At 39.8% G+C, this 15,629-nt stretch overlaps 1 protein-coding gene across 1 annotated transcript in view; it reads right to left on the bottom strand.

Moving 5' to 3' along the window:
* Positions 1–535: 535 nt before the first annotated feature.
* The window catches only part of LOC115416093 (ubiquinol-cytochrome-c reductase complex assembly factor 1-like), a 53,023-nt gene continuing 37,929 nt past the window's right edge, over positions 536–15,629 (bottom strand). Inside the window, exons 7-9 of the mRNA XM_030129800.1 lie at positions 10,966–11,043; positions 9,852–9,965; positions 536–1,580 (exon numbers count right to left, since the gene is read on the bottom strand). Of these exons, the coding sequence (XP_029985660.1) occupies positions 1,446–1,580; positions 9,852–9,965; positions 10,966–11,043 (327 nt within the window). The 3' untranslated portion in view covers positions 536–1,445. The remainder of the gene's footprint in view (positions 1,581–9,851; positions 9,966–10,965; positions 11,044–15,629) is intronic.

The raw sequence follows: 15,629 nt of genomic DNA, 5'->3' as shown, positions 1-15,629 counted from the left end.
AAAAAAAAAGTCTTTAAGCAAAAAAAAAAAAAAAAAAAAAATCTTGAATTAAGAAAAAAAAAAAATTGAATTAAGCAAAAAAAAAAAAAGTCTTGAAATGAGCAAAAAAATATTGAATTAAGGAAAAAAAAATCTGGAATTAAGCAAAAAAAAGAATTAAGCAAAAAAAAAGAATTAAGCAAAAAAAAAAGAATTAAGCAAAAAAAAGAATTAAGCAAAAAAAAAAAAAAATCTTGCATTAAGCAAAAAAAATCTTGAAATAAGCAAAAAGTGTTGAAGGAAAAAAAAAAATCTTGAATTAAGATCAGTAGTAAGTAGTGTTAGTACTAGTAGTAGTAAAAATGCAAACAAAATATTCTAATAAATGGTGATAAAACACTTCAAAAGTTAAATATGTAGAAGTCATCATTTGGGTTTTACATAAGAGTAAGTCTGGGTCTTTGAGGGTCCAACTAAAATCAGACCTTACAAAGCCAACATTCAAATGCAGATATTTTCATGGATTTGAAGCCAAAACAAACACAGAAACGCGCTTGTACACATCCAGAGAACATTTTATTGGACCTTTTAAAAACAGAAAAGTCTCTTTATTTTCTGACAGTGATGACATCCAGGTCTGTACAAAACTGAACTTCCTGTTTGGGTCTGAGAGCATCATGGGAAAAAACGAACAGAAGATCCAGACGAATGGTGGCGATACACACACACACACACACACACACACACACACACAGATACAGAGCAGAGTTCATCTAGAGGAGGTACTGACTATTTCCTGGAACCCGTTAACTTGAAGCTGTCACATGTTTTGAGCTGAAACTCTTCAATGCGCAGTGAAGAGTGTGAGGAAACAGAGTGTAAACATGAGCAGGAACACAGGCTTCATAAATACAGTCTGGAAGTTCAGGGGAAAACAGATGAATATAAATACACAGGCTCCACGCTGTTTTCTTCTGCTGGTTTTCCTCTACACACAGTTCAATGGTTTTTTCGCAGCAGAAGCTCTCAGACCCAACAGGAGGAAGATCATGGTGGACATGGTGTATGGCATTTCCTACTTGTTTTTGGACCAGTGAAGTCTCCAGCTGATGTGGTTTGACTTTGTAGATGAGCGGGAGTTTGGATAAAGGAGAGAAAACTGGATCTGAAAAAACATCCCTGACTGTTTTATCCTGTGTTTAACTGAGACTGCACCAACAGCTTAGGAAAAGAGAGGGAGGAAGAGGAGGAGGAGGAAGAGGAGAAGAAGACGAAGAAGGAGCAGCAGCTGTTTTGGAGGTATACAGGAAGAAAAAGGGGTGGAAGAGAAGAAAAGACAGAAGTAAAGCCCTGCTCCGGTCAGAACAAACTGAGTACAGGTTAGAGGAGGAGGGCGGAGCAGGAGGAGGAGCGTGGACAGGAGGGGGCGTGGCCCGTGGATGGGAGGGGGCGTGGCCTGTCCGGTCTCACAGTCCGGTGTCGTTGTAGGTGGGCGTGGCCACCTTCAGGATGCTCTGTGCGTTGGCCTCCACCAGAGGACGCCACTTCACCTCTCCTGTCAGCAGAAGGTCGTCTCCATCCAGAGCGTCGATGAACTGCATCTGCACACACACACACACACACACACACAAATACACACACACACACACACACACACACAAATACACACACACACACAGATGGATTAAACAAACAGAGCAGTGTGTGCGTTATGGACACGCCCACAGTCAGTTGTACATGTAGATAAATGTGAGTGTGCGTACATGTAAATATGTTTGTTTGTATCTGACTTAAATCTGCTTCTGGAACATGGAGACTGTGACATCTAAACAAAACGTCAGAGATGATCCAGAAAAGGCTGAGAAGTAAAGAACAGACAAAGTGGCACAGCTACACAGGGTTCAGGGTGAACACAGGCTGCTGACCCAGGTGTGGAAGGCATCTGTGGAGCTTCAGGAGGAAGAGGAACGAGTGAAAAGCTTCACTTTCACTTCAGCGGGGGGGGGGGGGGGGGGGGCAGACTGCACCGGCCTGTACCCCCATAGTATTAGAAGGACGGAAAGGGACAAAAGTATGTGCACGGTTACCAACCAACACACACACATCCCCTGGGTGAACTGTGCACGTACAGCCGAGTAACCCCCCCCCCCCCCCCGACAAAATGCGCATGCGTACCGCCCCCCCCACCCCCCCGCCCAAATTACAGACCACCACGTTAACAGATGAATTCCACAGAAACACTGACTGTGTCCAGTGGATCAGTAACTCCAGCAGAAGGAACAGGACATGAAGTACACAAACTACATGTAGCTTTTACTCAGACCGTATTGAAAACCACATTCAGGTTCTCAGGAAAATCGCCGCTTATCAATTAATCATTTATCGATCGATAAGGGCAACTTAGTAATGATTAATGAATTAATCAATGATTTGCATCCCTAGTAATGAGGCAGACTCATTTAGTGTCTGCAGCAGCTGCAGGTACATGCCTGTCCTTTCATGGGTTAATACTCAGAACCTGAACCCCTGTCCATGTGCAGAACCTGAACCCCTGTCCATGTGCAGAACCTGAACCCCTGTCCATGTCCAGAACCTGAACCCCTGTCCATGTCCAGAACCTGAACCCCTGTCCATGTGCAGAACCTGAACCCCTGTCCATGTCCAGAACCTGAACCCCTGTCCATGTGCAGAACCTGAACCCCTGTCCATGTGCAGAACCTGAACCCCTGTCCATGTCCAGAACCTGAACCCCTGTCCATGTCCAGAACCTGAACCCCTGTCCATGTGCAGAACCTGAACCCCTGTCCATGTCCAGAACCTGAACCCCTGTCCATGTGCAGAACCTGAACCCCTGTCCATGTCCAGAACCTGAACCCCTGTCCATGTGCAGAACCTGAACCCCTGTCCATGTGCAGAACCTGAACCCCTGTCCATGTGCAGAACCTGAACCCCTGTCCATGTCCAGAACCTGAACCCCTGTCCATGTGCAGAACCTGAACCCCTGTCCATGTCCAGAACCTGAACCCCTGTCCATGTGTAGAACCTGAACCCCTGTCCATGTTCTGAACCTGAACATCTGTCCATGTGCAGAACCTGAACCCCTGTCCATGTCCAGAACCTGAACCCCTGTCCATGTGCAGAACCTGAACCCCTGTCCATGTGCAGAACCTGAACCCCTGTCCATGTGTAGAACCTGAACCCCTGTCCATGTGCAGAACCTGAACCCCTGTCCATGTCCAGAACCTGAACCCCTGTCCATGTGTAGAACCTGAACCCCTGTCCATGTCCAGAACCTGAACCCCTGTCCATGTGCAGAACCTGAACCCCTGTCCATGTCCAGAACCTGAACCCCTGTCCATGTGTAGAACCTGAACCCCTGTCCATGTTCTGAACCTGAACATCTGTCCATGTGCAGAACCTGAACCCCTGTCCATGTCCAGAACCTGAACCCCTGTCCATGTGCAGACCCTGTCCTGGGTCCAGACCCCCTGTTGGCTCCTCCTCCAGCCTGCTGCTGTTCCCTCCCCCTCTGTGTCCCTGTGCAGACTCAGTGGCAGATGTTCTGTGAACTATCAGGTGCTGATAACAGTCCGTCTGAATCAAAGAGCCTGTGTTCCTGCAGCTACCTGAGCACAGTTCAGTACATTTACACCTCCTGTGGATGGAGTCCAGCAAACAGCAGAGCACCACAACAACACAACTACACACTGAAAAATGAAGAATGACTTTGAAGGGTTCATATTTGAACCCACTTTTAGTAGTCTGTGGTTCTTTTACTTGTGTATTTGGACCCTAATGCTGCGTTTCACTACATGGAACCGGTTCCACTCTGGTACTAGGTCCTATTCCAGACCGGTTCCACTCTGGTACCAGGTCCTATTCCAGACCCTTTCCACTCTGGTACCAGGTCCTATTCCAGACCCTTTCCACTCTGGTACCAGGTCCTATTCCAGACCCTTTCCATTCCAGATCCTCCCTCTTTCCAGTCCCTGGTTGTCATAGCGATGCGGTGCGTTCCTTCTGTGTGCTCTGCTCACAGTTGCTGATAAACTCACTGGTTGCCTGTTGTCTGGTCAAACTCCTGCTGAATGTTTGCGTCTGAACCTCCTGGACAAACCATGGTGTAGTTTTACAGACTGTCATCATGTGGATTCACCTACTGACAGATTTACTGGAAAAGGGCGGGGCACACACACCACTCTGACCAATCAGAGGTCTGCAGTGTTTACACAGTGTCACCTTTAGTACCTGGTCAACAGTCCTGGAACCTCAGAGGAGGAGAGACCAAAAAACTAGGACCAGGTACCAGAGTCCAGGTCCTTTTATGTAATGGAAATGCAAAAAGGACGAGTTGAGTCGAGTTGTGCTGGTACCGTGTAGTGGAACTGCGGCATAATAGTTCAAACACTGTAGAACTCTAAATCTGACCCAGTGGATTTGTGTCATTTCTGTTCCAGATTAGATTGTTTTTCCAGTCAGTGTGTCTCCTTTAAACTGCTGAAGGACTCCAGTTTGATGAGCATCAGTGTCAGCGTCACTGAACCACGGTCAGAAACAGAAGTCCGCTTTAGTTTGTTCTGTGCCGTTCATGAATGTGTTCCACCAGACCTGCACATCCAACATGTGTGTGAGTGTCACTGCTCTGGTTTACTGTGAACACAGAACAATTCAACTGCACACAGGAAACTAAGCTGTCATGTACACGTGCACATCTTCTACTGGAGTTCATTTAACTGTGCAGCTCAACTTCTCTTGAATCATGTTCACACGTTGAATATAAAATGTGAGTTTAAAGCACACACTGCTCTGCAGGACTGGGGTTTACACCAGCAACTGTACACAACTGGGAATGAGTTTATGTGTGTAATGAGGACCTGACACAGGTATGTGTGTGTGTGTGTGTGTGTGTGTGTGTGAGCTGAGGTTCTAATCATTTTGGATTGTTTATTCTACTTTACTTCTATTTAGGTTTGACTTTTTTTCCTCTAATTCAGTTCGTTTTAATTTGGGATGTCCTGATCCCATCTACAGATCGGTATCGGCTGCCGATCTGGCATTTTTTAGAAGATCAGATTGAATTTTGTCAGAAGATCGGGCCGATCTGGATCTGGGGTGGGGGGGGCACATGTCCCGCCCCCTCAAATTAAAGTTTCTGAAGGTAGGGAAAATGAAAAATGATCTGCACATCAGCAGGAGACTTAGAGGAATGAGTGAAGCATCTGTAAGTTTCACTTTAAGGTCTGGTAGTGATGTGTGCGCTGTTGTTTTTTTAACCTGTGGGGCTTTTGTGGAATTATTCGACCCACCCGAACCCGACCTGCGAGTAACCCACTGATCTGCCCATCACTAACGTACAGCGCAGGACTCACCCCCATAGAACACCTGGACAGACCTGTCCACAGACACACTGCAGCAGTGGTAAACATACAGCCCACAGACCAAAACCAGCCCACCACAGGGTCTAATGTGTCCACAGTCTGAACTTACAAAGAGTACAAAGGATCCCAAAGTTCTTCAGAGTCAAAGGTGTCACAGTTGTTTTAGTTCAGGTTCCACATTCAGACCGACTGGGATCTACAGACAAATAATAGAATAATAAACTATAAATAATTACTGCAAATTTAAATCTAAATTTTATCGTAAAAAGTTGTTATTGGATAAGTATAAGAACGGAATCAGCAAAACTAATCTGAAAAAAAATTGGACTGGAAGCAAAAAACTCCAGATGGTGACATCAGTAGTTTTAATCAGTTTTTAGAGCAGGTTTACTAGTTTCTAATACTTTTGTTCTTTTTCTTTCTCTAATTCACTTTGTTTTAATTCATTTTTAGAGCAGGTTTGATAGTTTTTATTAGTTTTCTTTTTTTTTCTAAAGGCTTAGTTTTAGTTTAGTTGTAGTTTAGTTTTACTTTAGTTGTAGTTTAGTTGTAGTTTAGTTGTAGTTCAGTTGTAGTTTAGTTGTAGTTTAGTTTTAGTTCAGTTGTAGTTTAGTTGTAGTTCAGTTGTAGTTCAGTTGTAGTTCAGTTGTAGTTCAGTGGTCTCTTTTCTCTTCTTCTCTGTGCTCCTATTCAAATCAATCCCAGACAGGACTCTGCTGCTTTAGTCTCCATGTTTCCAGGTAGAGTGGGGACCAGAAGACGACTGGAAACCACAAGTGAACACAAGTGACGGAGCAAAAAGTGTCGTATGGAGACAGCACAGAAAACTGAGAGACAAAGAAATCCACTGAACATCAATCTGACATTGACAAAGACCAAAACCAAGGGAATTTGATCCAGAATTTGTATCTGTTTTAGTTAGTTTAGTAAACACACAATACAGTTTCAGTTACGTTTTTTTCTTTTAATTATAGTTTTTTATTTATTCCAGTTAATAAAATGTTAGTTCAGTTCTAGTTTTGGTCCTTTTGTTCATTTTTGTTCGTTGATAATAACCTGGGTGTGAGCGGCAGTCCGGTCTTGTTTACACCACCTGCTGCTGGTGAACGTGAGAAAAGTCCAAATGCAAACGTAGGTGGAGTATTAAGCAGTAAGGAAGGATAACAAACACGCATGAAGACAGAATCAATAAAAGCTGGCAGAGAGGAAAGAAATTACAAGTTAAAAGCAAAGCTGAGGTACAGGATCATATGACCTGTGCAGCAGATGGAGGCCTGCAGGTGTTTCCAAAAGCACCAGAGTGTTTTCAATCTGACTGAGGCAAAGAAAATATACAGAGCACGGGGGGGGGGGGGGCGGAAATGGGTCGAAATGAGAGGGTCGGGTTGAAGCTCTGAGTAAATCCTGCTGACACTGACAGAGAACACTGGGCCTAAACTAAACTGGTGTGGACCAAGGTTATTATCGTTAATGAAAACTAACCAAATGACCAAAACTAGAATAGAAAAAACATTTTCATTAACTGAAATAAATAAAAATATAATTAAAAGAAAACTCATAACTAACTGAAACTGTATTGTGTGTTTACTAAACTAACTAAAACAGATACAAATTCTGGATCAGATTCCCTTGGTTTTGGTCTTTGTCAATGTCAGATTGATGTTCAGTGGATTTCTTTGTCTCTCTCAGTTTTCTGTGCTGTCTCCATACGACACTTTTTGCTCCGTCACTTGTGTTCACTTGTGGTTTCCAGTCGTCTTCTGGTCCCCACTCTACCTGGAAACATGGAGACTAAAGCAGCAGAGTCCTGTCTGGGATTGATTTGAATAGGAGCACAGAGAAGAAGAGAAAAGAGACCACTGAACTACAACTGAACTACAACTGAACTACAACTGAACTACACCGGAACTACAACGGAACTACAACTGAACTACAACTAAACTACAACTGAACTACAACTAAAGTGAAACTGAACTACAACTGAACTACAACTAAACTACAACTAAACTACAACTGAACTACAACTAAAGTGAAACTGAACTACAACTGAACTACAACTGAACTACAACTAAACTACAACTAAACTACAACTAAACTACAACTACAACTGAACTACAACTGAACTACAACTAAAGTGAAACTGAACTACAACTATGCATTTAGAAAAAAACGAAAACTAATATAAACTATCAAACCTTCTCTAAAAATGAATTAAAACGAACTGAACTAGAAAAAAAAAAAGTCAAAACTAAATAAAACTAAACTAGAATGAAAAATCCAAAACTACTGTAACTTTGGTGTGGGGTTCAGGCCTAGAACATGGAGCAGTGGAAGTGGGAATAAAAGTATGACAAAAATAGGACCAATGGACCTGGTGTTCAACAGCATGTTCTACCAAGAACCAAGAACAAACTGAATGTGTGAGGTGTTCAGAAACTCTTTCCATTTCCAAACTCTCCTGTACCAATAAAATGTGACTAACCTCAACAAATGTGTCCAACCTGAAATGTCTGTATTAAATTCAGTCCAGTTTGAACTCTTTTCTTCCTGTTCCTCAGTGTTTAGTGTCTTTGGAGATCTGATCCAGAATGCACATGGACTAATGAGAAGTGGAGGAAGAAGACTGGGAAAATTACACTGATTTTACTGAAGAAATGCAATTTTTTTCAGGTTCTTCACATCTTTTTTGTTTGGATAGTTTATAAAAGTAAGTATTTTCATAATTTAATGTTTTTTTTGCACTAAAACACAGACATAAATTGTCAGTTGTAATTATTTCTAGGTTCTTCTGTTCTTATTTGACTGGTTGGGTCCACTGCAGATCAGATCAAACTGAATGTGGAACCTGAAAGAACAGGAGTTTAACAGCCCTGCTTTAGATGGTCTAATAATTTTTTCTGCGACTGTACATTCATGTTATCGATGTACAGGGTGATCATCTTTGAGGCTGAGGCTCTTACACAATCTAACTCAGTTTACTTCTAGTTTTCTCTGGTTGACAGAGGCCTGGGCTGTGTGTGATGCTTTCTGTTATCGTTATCTGGCAAGAAACTGATTTTGAACCGACATTAAAATATTTACAACATCTAGATGAACTGAACATCAGTCCTCAAATTCCTGCACATATTGATGCAGTGTTTCCATTAGTTCCATAGTGTGGAGGCCTTACTCATCCTGCCGCAGTCGTATCATCAATCGCATACGTTTTCGCACTAGCGGAACAACGTTCTAATAGTTTTGGATTTTTCATTCTAGTTTAGTTTTATTTAGTTTTGACTTTTTTTCTCTAATTCAGTTCGTTTTAATTCAGTTTTAGAGCAGGTTTGATAATTTTTATTAGTTTTCTCTTTTTTTTTCCTAAATGCTTAGTTGTAGTTCAGTTGTAGTTCAGTTGTAGTTCAGTTGTAGTTCAGTGGTCTCTTTTCTCTTCTTCTCTGTGCTCCTATTCAAATCAATCCCAGACAGGACTCTGCTGCTTTAGTCTCCATGTTTCCAGGTAGAGTGGGGACCAGAAGACGACTGGAAACCACAAGTGAACACAAGTGACGGAGCAAAAAGTGTCGTATGGAGACAGCACAGAAAACTGAGAGAGACAAAGAAATCCATTTAACATCAATCTGACATTGACAAAGACCAAAACCAAGGGAATTTAATCCAGAATTTTTATCCATTTTAGTTAGTTTAGTAAACACACAATACAATTTCAGTTAGTTATGGGTTTTTTCTTTTAATTGCAGTTTTTATTTATTTCGGTTAATGAAAATGTTTTTACAATTCTAGTTTTCGTCATTTCGTTAACGATAATAACCTTGTAGCGTAACAGACAGACGTATGATAATTCTTGGTAATTATTTCCTCATCAGCAGAACATGTTCATATGGGCTAACCCACACCACTGAACACATAAGCATGGCCTCACAGCTTATATTATTCAGCACTGTCTTAAAAATCCTGTATTTCCATGTAAAAACAGACCTTTTAAACCAAATGTACGCTGTATGATCAGAGGCCAAATGCTCACGATCTTTTCTATTACATCAAATAAAACCAGTTAAATTGATTTCAGCAAATATCTACGCTCACATTTTTCACATTGTGCTGAAAGGATTATGAGTAATAAGTTCTTTGTCACATTCAATAGTCAGTCTTTCCCCAGTGTTCGGTGACTTTATTTTATTTTCTCTTTACTTGTGTTTCCTTTTCTTGTCTTGCACATATTTTCCCATGCAGTCTGTAAAAGTGCTCTGCTTATCTTTCAAAGACAGCAGGAGGGCACATGAAGAGAAGCTGTGATGTGGAGAAAAGCAATGTGAAACAGCAGGAGTCTGATGATCTGCTGATGTGTGCTTTCAATGAAAGCACGAGTTCTCCAAAAAAAAAAAGAAAAAAGAGGAAAACGGCAAATTTGCAAAACATGGACTACATTTATACATGAAAGGGGAACACAAACACGCACAAATACACACACAAACTGGACAAATGTGGACCACGCACCTGTTTGCGTACATATTCCACCATTAACTCCAGCTGTTTGGGGTCCTCACACTGGTAGTTGAACAGGTTTCTCCACAGAGCTGCAGCCAGAATACTGTCATCTGACACAATTCCCTGCAGACACACATTCAGAGCATTATCAACCTGCACCGTAGAGGACACACACACACACACACACACACACACACACACACTGTCCACTGTGGACAAAGACACGACAGTTTCTGCTCAGTAAGGACTACAATGGAAAAAATCTAAATGTGTCCAAGTGTATTTGTGTCATTTCTGTTCCAAATATCTGATCCCACTGAAAATCCGACAGAATCCCCTCCAGAGGAACTGTACACTGAGACAGAAGAACTGATTTACAGACAAGAGATCTGCAACATCTGAGTTACACTGATCTGAACAACAGCATTTACACTGGTTCCACTGGAAGAGTTTTTTTTTTTCTTTTTTGCTTGAATTAAGGAAAAGAAATCTTGAATTAAGCAAAAAATAGTAATCTTAAATTAAGCAAAAAAAAAAAAAATCTTGAATTAAGCAAAAAAATGTTGAATAAAGCAAAAAATCTGGAATTAAGCAAAAAAAAAATCTTGCATTAAGTAAAAAATCTGGAATCAAGCAAAAAAAAACTTAAATTAAGCAAAAAAAATCTTGAATAAAGCAAAAAAAAAAAAAATCTTGAATTAAGCAAAAAACTCTTCCAGTGGAACCAGTGTAAATGCTCTTGTTCAGATCAGTGTAAATCAGATGTTGCAGATCTGTTGTCTGTACATCAGTTCTTGTATCTCAGTGTACAGTTCCTCTGGAGGGGATTCTGTCTGATTTTATAATTATTTATTAGATACTTGGAACAGAAATGAAACAAATACACTTGGACACATTTAGATTTTTACAGTGAACTGGCTCAAACTCATAAATGTCCAACCTCTGACAACAGAGGCAGGAAAAAAGTCCGATTCAATCACTGTGGTACCAGTGAGGCATTCATTACAAACCTACCGGATGTTTCCACAGAACAGAACAGTAAATATCCCATCTTTTAGTCCAGACACTGTTTCATATTAAAACCTGTGTGTTTATCTGTCATGCTCGTGTTCACGTCTCTCACCTCGTCATATCCAAATATCGCTGCGTAGAACGTCTCCGTCATGACTTTCGTCGCTTCCTTCCTGTCGATGGCTTCAATCTGCATTTGACAAACACACAGAAAAGTCAAGGACAGCAGAAACACATGTTAAAGCTGTGTTGTTTCAGCGACCGCCCAAAGCAAGATTGGACTGACAAAAACAAACTCCTTATTTTCTCTTTTTCAGTCTGTCACGATCTACTTGAAGGCGCTGTCATTTCAGCTCATTATGCAACCGCTGAACTTACATGAGCTGCTTTTGAACAGAAGTTTAGACTGTCGTTTGAAACTGTGGTGATGTTCGTCTTATGTACATGTATGAACTCCACTCCTACACAAAGACAGGCTTGGATCACTTCCAGTCAAAGTCCTTCACACATTTAAAATGACTTTTTTCCCCACAATAATGTGAAAACATAACGCACTGTGCACTTTTAATCCTACCGCCAAATATAGAGTAAGATTCTGTTGAAAGCTCCTGCCCTATAATTTAGATTAGATTGTCTTTGTGTGAAACTTATTACACATTTATATTTGTATTGTTGGAGACACCTCCCACCCCTTCAACAAACTGTTTTCCCTCCTGCCCTCAGGGAAACGCTTCCGGAGCCTGAGGAGCAAAACTGCCAGATTTGTAAATAGTTTTAATCCAACAGCTGTGAGACTGCTAAACAAAAGTTGAGGGGGTGCAGTGCAATACAGAATGTGCAATAATAAGTGCAATTGTGACCCCTCCATTGTGCAAATTTTTTGTTGTTTTTTTTGTTTCACCTTTACTAACTTATTTATTTTATTGCAGCTTTTAATATTTGATCATATATATGGGTTGTTTTTAGTTGGTGTTTTCAGGATTTTTTTCTGTGTTTTTATTTTGTGCTGTGCATTTTGCTATTTCGTTCTGTAACAGCATCTGGGATGTTTTATTGAATGACAATTAATAAATCTGAATTTGACGCCATTTAACCTTGGAAAAAAAGGTCAAGGTCACCTATTTTCAATATTGGTCTGCTCCATGCCAATTTGGTGCAGATATCTCAGTGCATTCAGGGTTCGTACACATTTTTCAAGATCGAATTCAAGCACTTTTCAAGCACTTTTAAGGGTCATTTTCAAATTTTTCCTGTGCAAATCCTTAACACTGGGGTCAAATCCATATCTAGATAGAGAGGTAGACAGATTTCTTTATCGTCATTCAAACATTACATCAGAGATGCACTGCAGAACGAAATCACAATGCATTTTTGGCCACGATAAAAACACTTAGATAAAAAAAAACATAAAAATAAAAAGATTTTTAAAAAAGATATATATAATTAAAATAATTTAAATGTGTAAAGTTGTATGTGCCAGATGTGGTGTATGTTTAACATCTTCTTTATCATTGTTTAAAAAGCACCTGAAAAGGACTCTAATTCATGAAAAAATGTAAGACTGTATATCATTTGATGTGATGATTTGTAATGTGATTTGCATTTTTATTGTTTTTCCTTTAGTTTATTAATTCAGTTATATTGTATTTTTAATTCTTTTTTCTTTTTTTTTCTCTGTGTATTGTTCATTTCCGTTGGAGGTATTCATATAAGCCTTTTTGGGCTTCTAACCTCTCCCGCACAATGATGTTACTTGTTTGAATTTTGTTTTTTTTAATTTTCTCTTGCTGTTTTATGATGTGTAAAATAACTAACTAACTAACTAACTAAATAAATAAATCAGATGTACGTGCAAAACAGCCGCATTAAATAGATAAATAAAGGTAAACACTGTAGCTGAGGTCTGCTCAGAATATTACACTAGAGGGTGCGAGTGTTTTATGTTTTTACAGTCTGAGGTTTTTGCAGGCGTTCAAAAGTCCGATGGTGGATGGATAAAAACTGTCATGGAGGAATACAGGAATACATATACTATAAAATAATTTATTTTAACTTTTTAATCACATGATGTACACTGTTTCATGCTATAAACATCTAAAATGATGTTTCATAATAGCAAAAAATTTAGAAAATAATGGAGAACACAGTTTTATTCAAAATAAGGGAAGTCACTTGGTGTTCTTCAGACACACTTGCACCAAAGAGACAAAGATTCAAATAAAAATGTACCTGAGAACACCTGGAATTTACTTTTTTGACGTAAAGTTTTATTTTTCAAAGTGTATCACTTCTGTGTAAGTAGCTTTTAGCTTGCCATGTAACCTGGCAGAGTTAATATTAAAAATAAATTGGGGACTGAGGATAAGAGTATATAAGTTTTTGCGTCTTCCTACTCCTTTTCGAGCATGTTTAATTTCACTTATTTTAAATTTTTTTTGTCTTTTCTCTTTTGTTCACTTATCAACCTTTTGTGTATTATTACTGATATTTGTTGGTTGGTTTTCTTTTGATTTCACTGTCTACATGTTTGAAATAAAGATTAGAATTGAACAAATGAATAAATCACATCACAGAGTTATAACTGCGAGCCCTTTGAAGCACTTCAACTAAAATTCAAGCACTTCTCAGACCTTGAAAACACAACATTGAAATTCTAGCATTTTCCAGGATTTCAAATATTCGTATGAACCCTGTGCATTCTTCAGATAATGTGATTACATCATTGAATGGACAGACAGATGACAAAACCACTACAACAGCCCTGGGTCCAGACATTAGCCCAGGGGTAATAAAACCACAGCAGAATCTAATGAAGGTCTGGTGGAGCTGAGATCCAGCAGTAGTTCAGGAAGCAAACAGTGGAAAAAAAAAACACAGAAAACTGAAGTTGTTGAAGAGTTTGGTAATTATGAACATGGAGAAAATGACCTATGTTTTTACTGCTCCTTTCCATAATTAGCATGAAACCTGAGAGCCGCTCCAATCACTGGTCCTGCTGGTGTGTTGTAAAAATACATGTGGTGCTAATGCAGAGCTCCAGTGTGGACGCCGTGTGCAGTGTGTGCCCGCTTCAAACAAAGAAGGCCTGTGTGTGTTCATCCAACAGATAACGGTAAAGCAGCGTTCATACACGGGCCGTCCACGGAGCAGCGTTCCAACTGTACTCCAGCGTCTGCAGAGGACAGTGAGCACGCTGCTGAGGTCTGCTGAAGGCCCTAAAGCAGGGCTGTCAAACATGTGTCCAGGGCCCAAATGCGTCCCCCCAAAGGTTCCAGTCCGACCCCTGGGATGAATTTCCAAAGTGTATAAATTCCACAGTCCAGGCTGTGGAACTCATTTTAGTTCAGGTTCAATCTGATCTACAGTCAAATAACAACAGCAGAAGAACCCACAAAAAAGAATGACTGCAGATTTACTACTGGGTTTGATGGGAAAAAATAATATTACATTATGCCTGTAAATAATGACAACTACAGGGTGGGGAAGCAAAATGTACAATATTTTGAGGCAGGGATTGAAAGACAGTGTATGACCAATTAGTTTAGTGAAAGTCATGAGAATTTATTTGCCACAAGAAAATGTCCATAATAGAAAATGTTTTTATTCTATGTGTCCTCCTTCTTTCTCAATAACTGCCTTCACACGCTTCCTGAAACTTGCGCAAATGTTCCTCAAATATTGGGGTGACAACTTCTCCCATTCTTCTTTAATAGTATCTTCCAGACTTTCTGGTAATAGTTTTGCTCATAGTCATTCTCTTCTTTCCATTATAAACAGTCTTTATGGACACTCCAACTATTTTTGAAATCTCCTTTGGTGTGACGAGTGCATTCAGCAAATCACACACTCTTTGACGTTTGCTTTCCTGATTACTCATATGGGCAAAAGTTTGTGAAAAGGTATGGATAATAGTGTTAGGTATGATTATGACATCAGTATATGTTTGGGTTCAAAACAACTGACGTAGTGTCTGCTGAGAAAAAACAACTAAATGTTCAGTGTAAATTTTGCTTCCCCACCCTGTACAAATATTTGTCTTTGTTTTAGTGCAAAAAATCAAATTAAATTCTGAAATCTTTCCATTTCCAAACTCTCCTGTACCAATAAAATGTGACTAACCTGAACAAATGTGTCCAACCTGAAATGTCTGTATTAAATTCAGTCCAGTTTGAACTCTTTTCTTCCTGTTCCTCAGTGTTTAGTGTCTTTGGAGATCTGATCCAGAATGCACATGGACTAATGAGAAGTGGAGGAAGAAGACTGAGAAAATTACACAGATTTTTCTGAAGAAATGTAATTTTTTTCAGATTATTCACATCTTTTTTGTTTTGATAGTTTATAAAAGTAAGCAATTTCATATAGTTTCTTTGCACTAAAACACAGACATAAATTGTCAGTTGTCATTATTTCTAGGTTCTTATTTTACTGGTTGGGTCCACTGCAGATCAAATCAGACTGAATGTGGAACCTGAAAGAACAGGAGTTTGAGAACCCTGATTTAGACGTTGTAAATATTTTAATAATGTCGGTTCAAAATCAGTTTCTTGCCAGATAATAACAGAAAGCATCACACACAGCCCAGGCCTCCGTCAACCAGAGAAAACTAGAAGCAAACTGAGTTAGATTGTGTAAGAGCCTCAACCTCAAAGATGATCACTCTGTATACTGATAACATAAATGTACGGTTGCAGAAAATGTTTTCCATCCAAAGTCATAAACACCCTGGTTATGTACTCCAGTCCTAACTCCTGTGTGTGTCATGTGACTAAAACAGAC

This window comes from Sphaeramia orbicularis, unplaced genomic scaffold (genome assembly GCF_902148855.1).
Source record: "Sphaeramia orbicularis unplaced genomic scaffold, fSphaOr1.1, whole genome shotgun sequence".
Taxonomy (NCBI): Eukaryota; Metazoa; Chordata; class Actinopteri; order Kurtiformes; family Apogonidae; genus Sphaeramia; species Sphaeramia orbicularis.
Note: the sequence above shows the minus strand (reverse complement) of the source record. Positions and strands in the feature narration are given on the sequence as shown.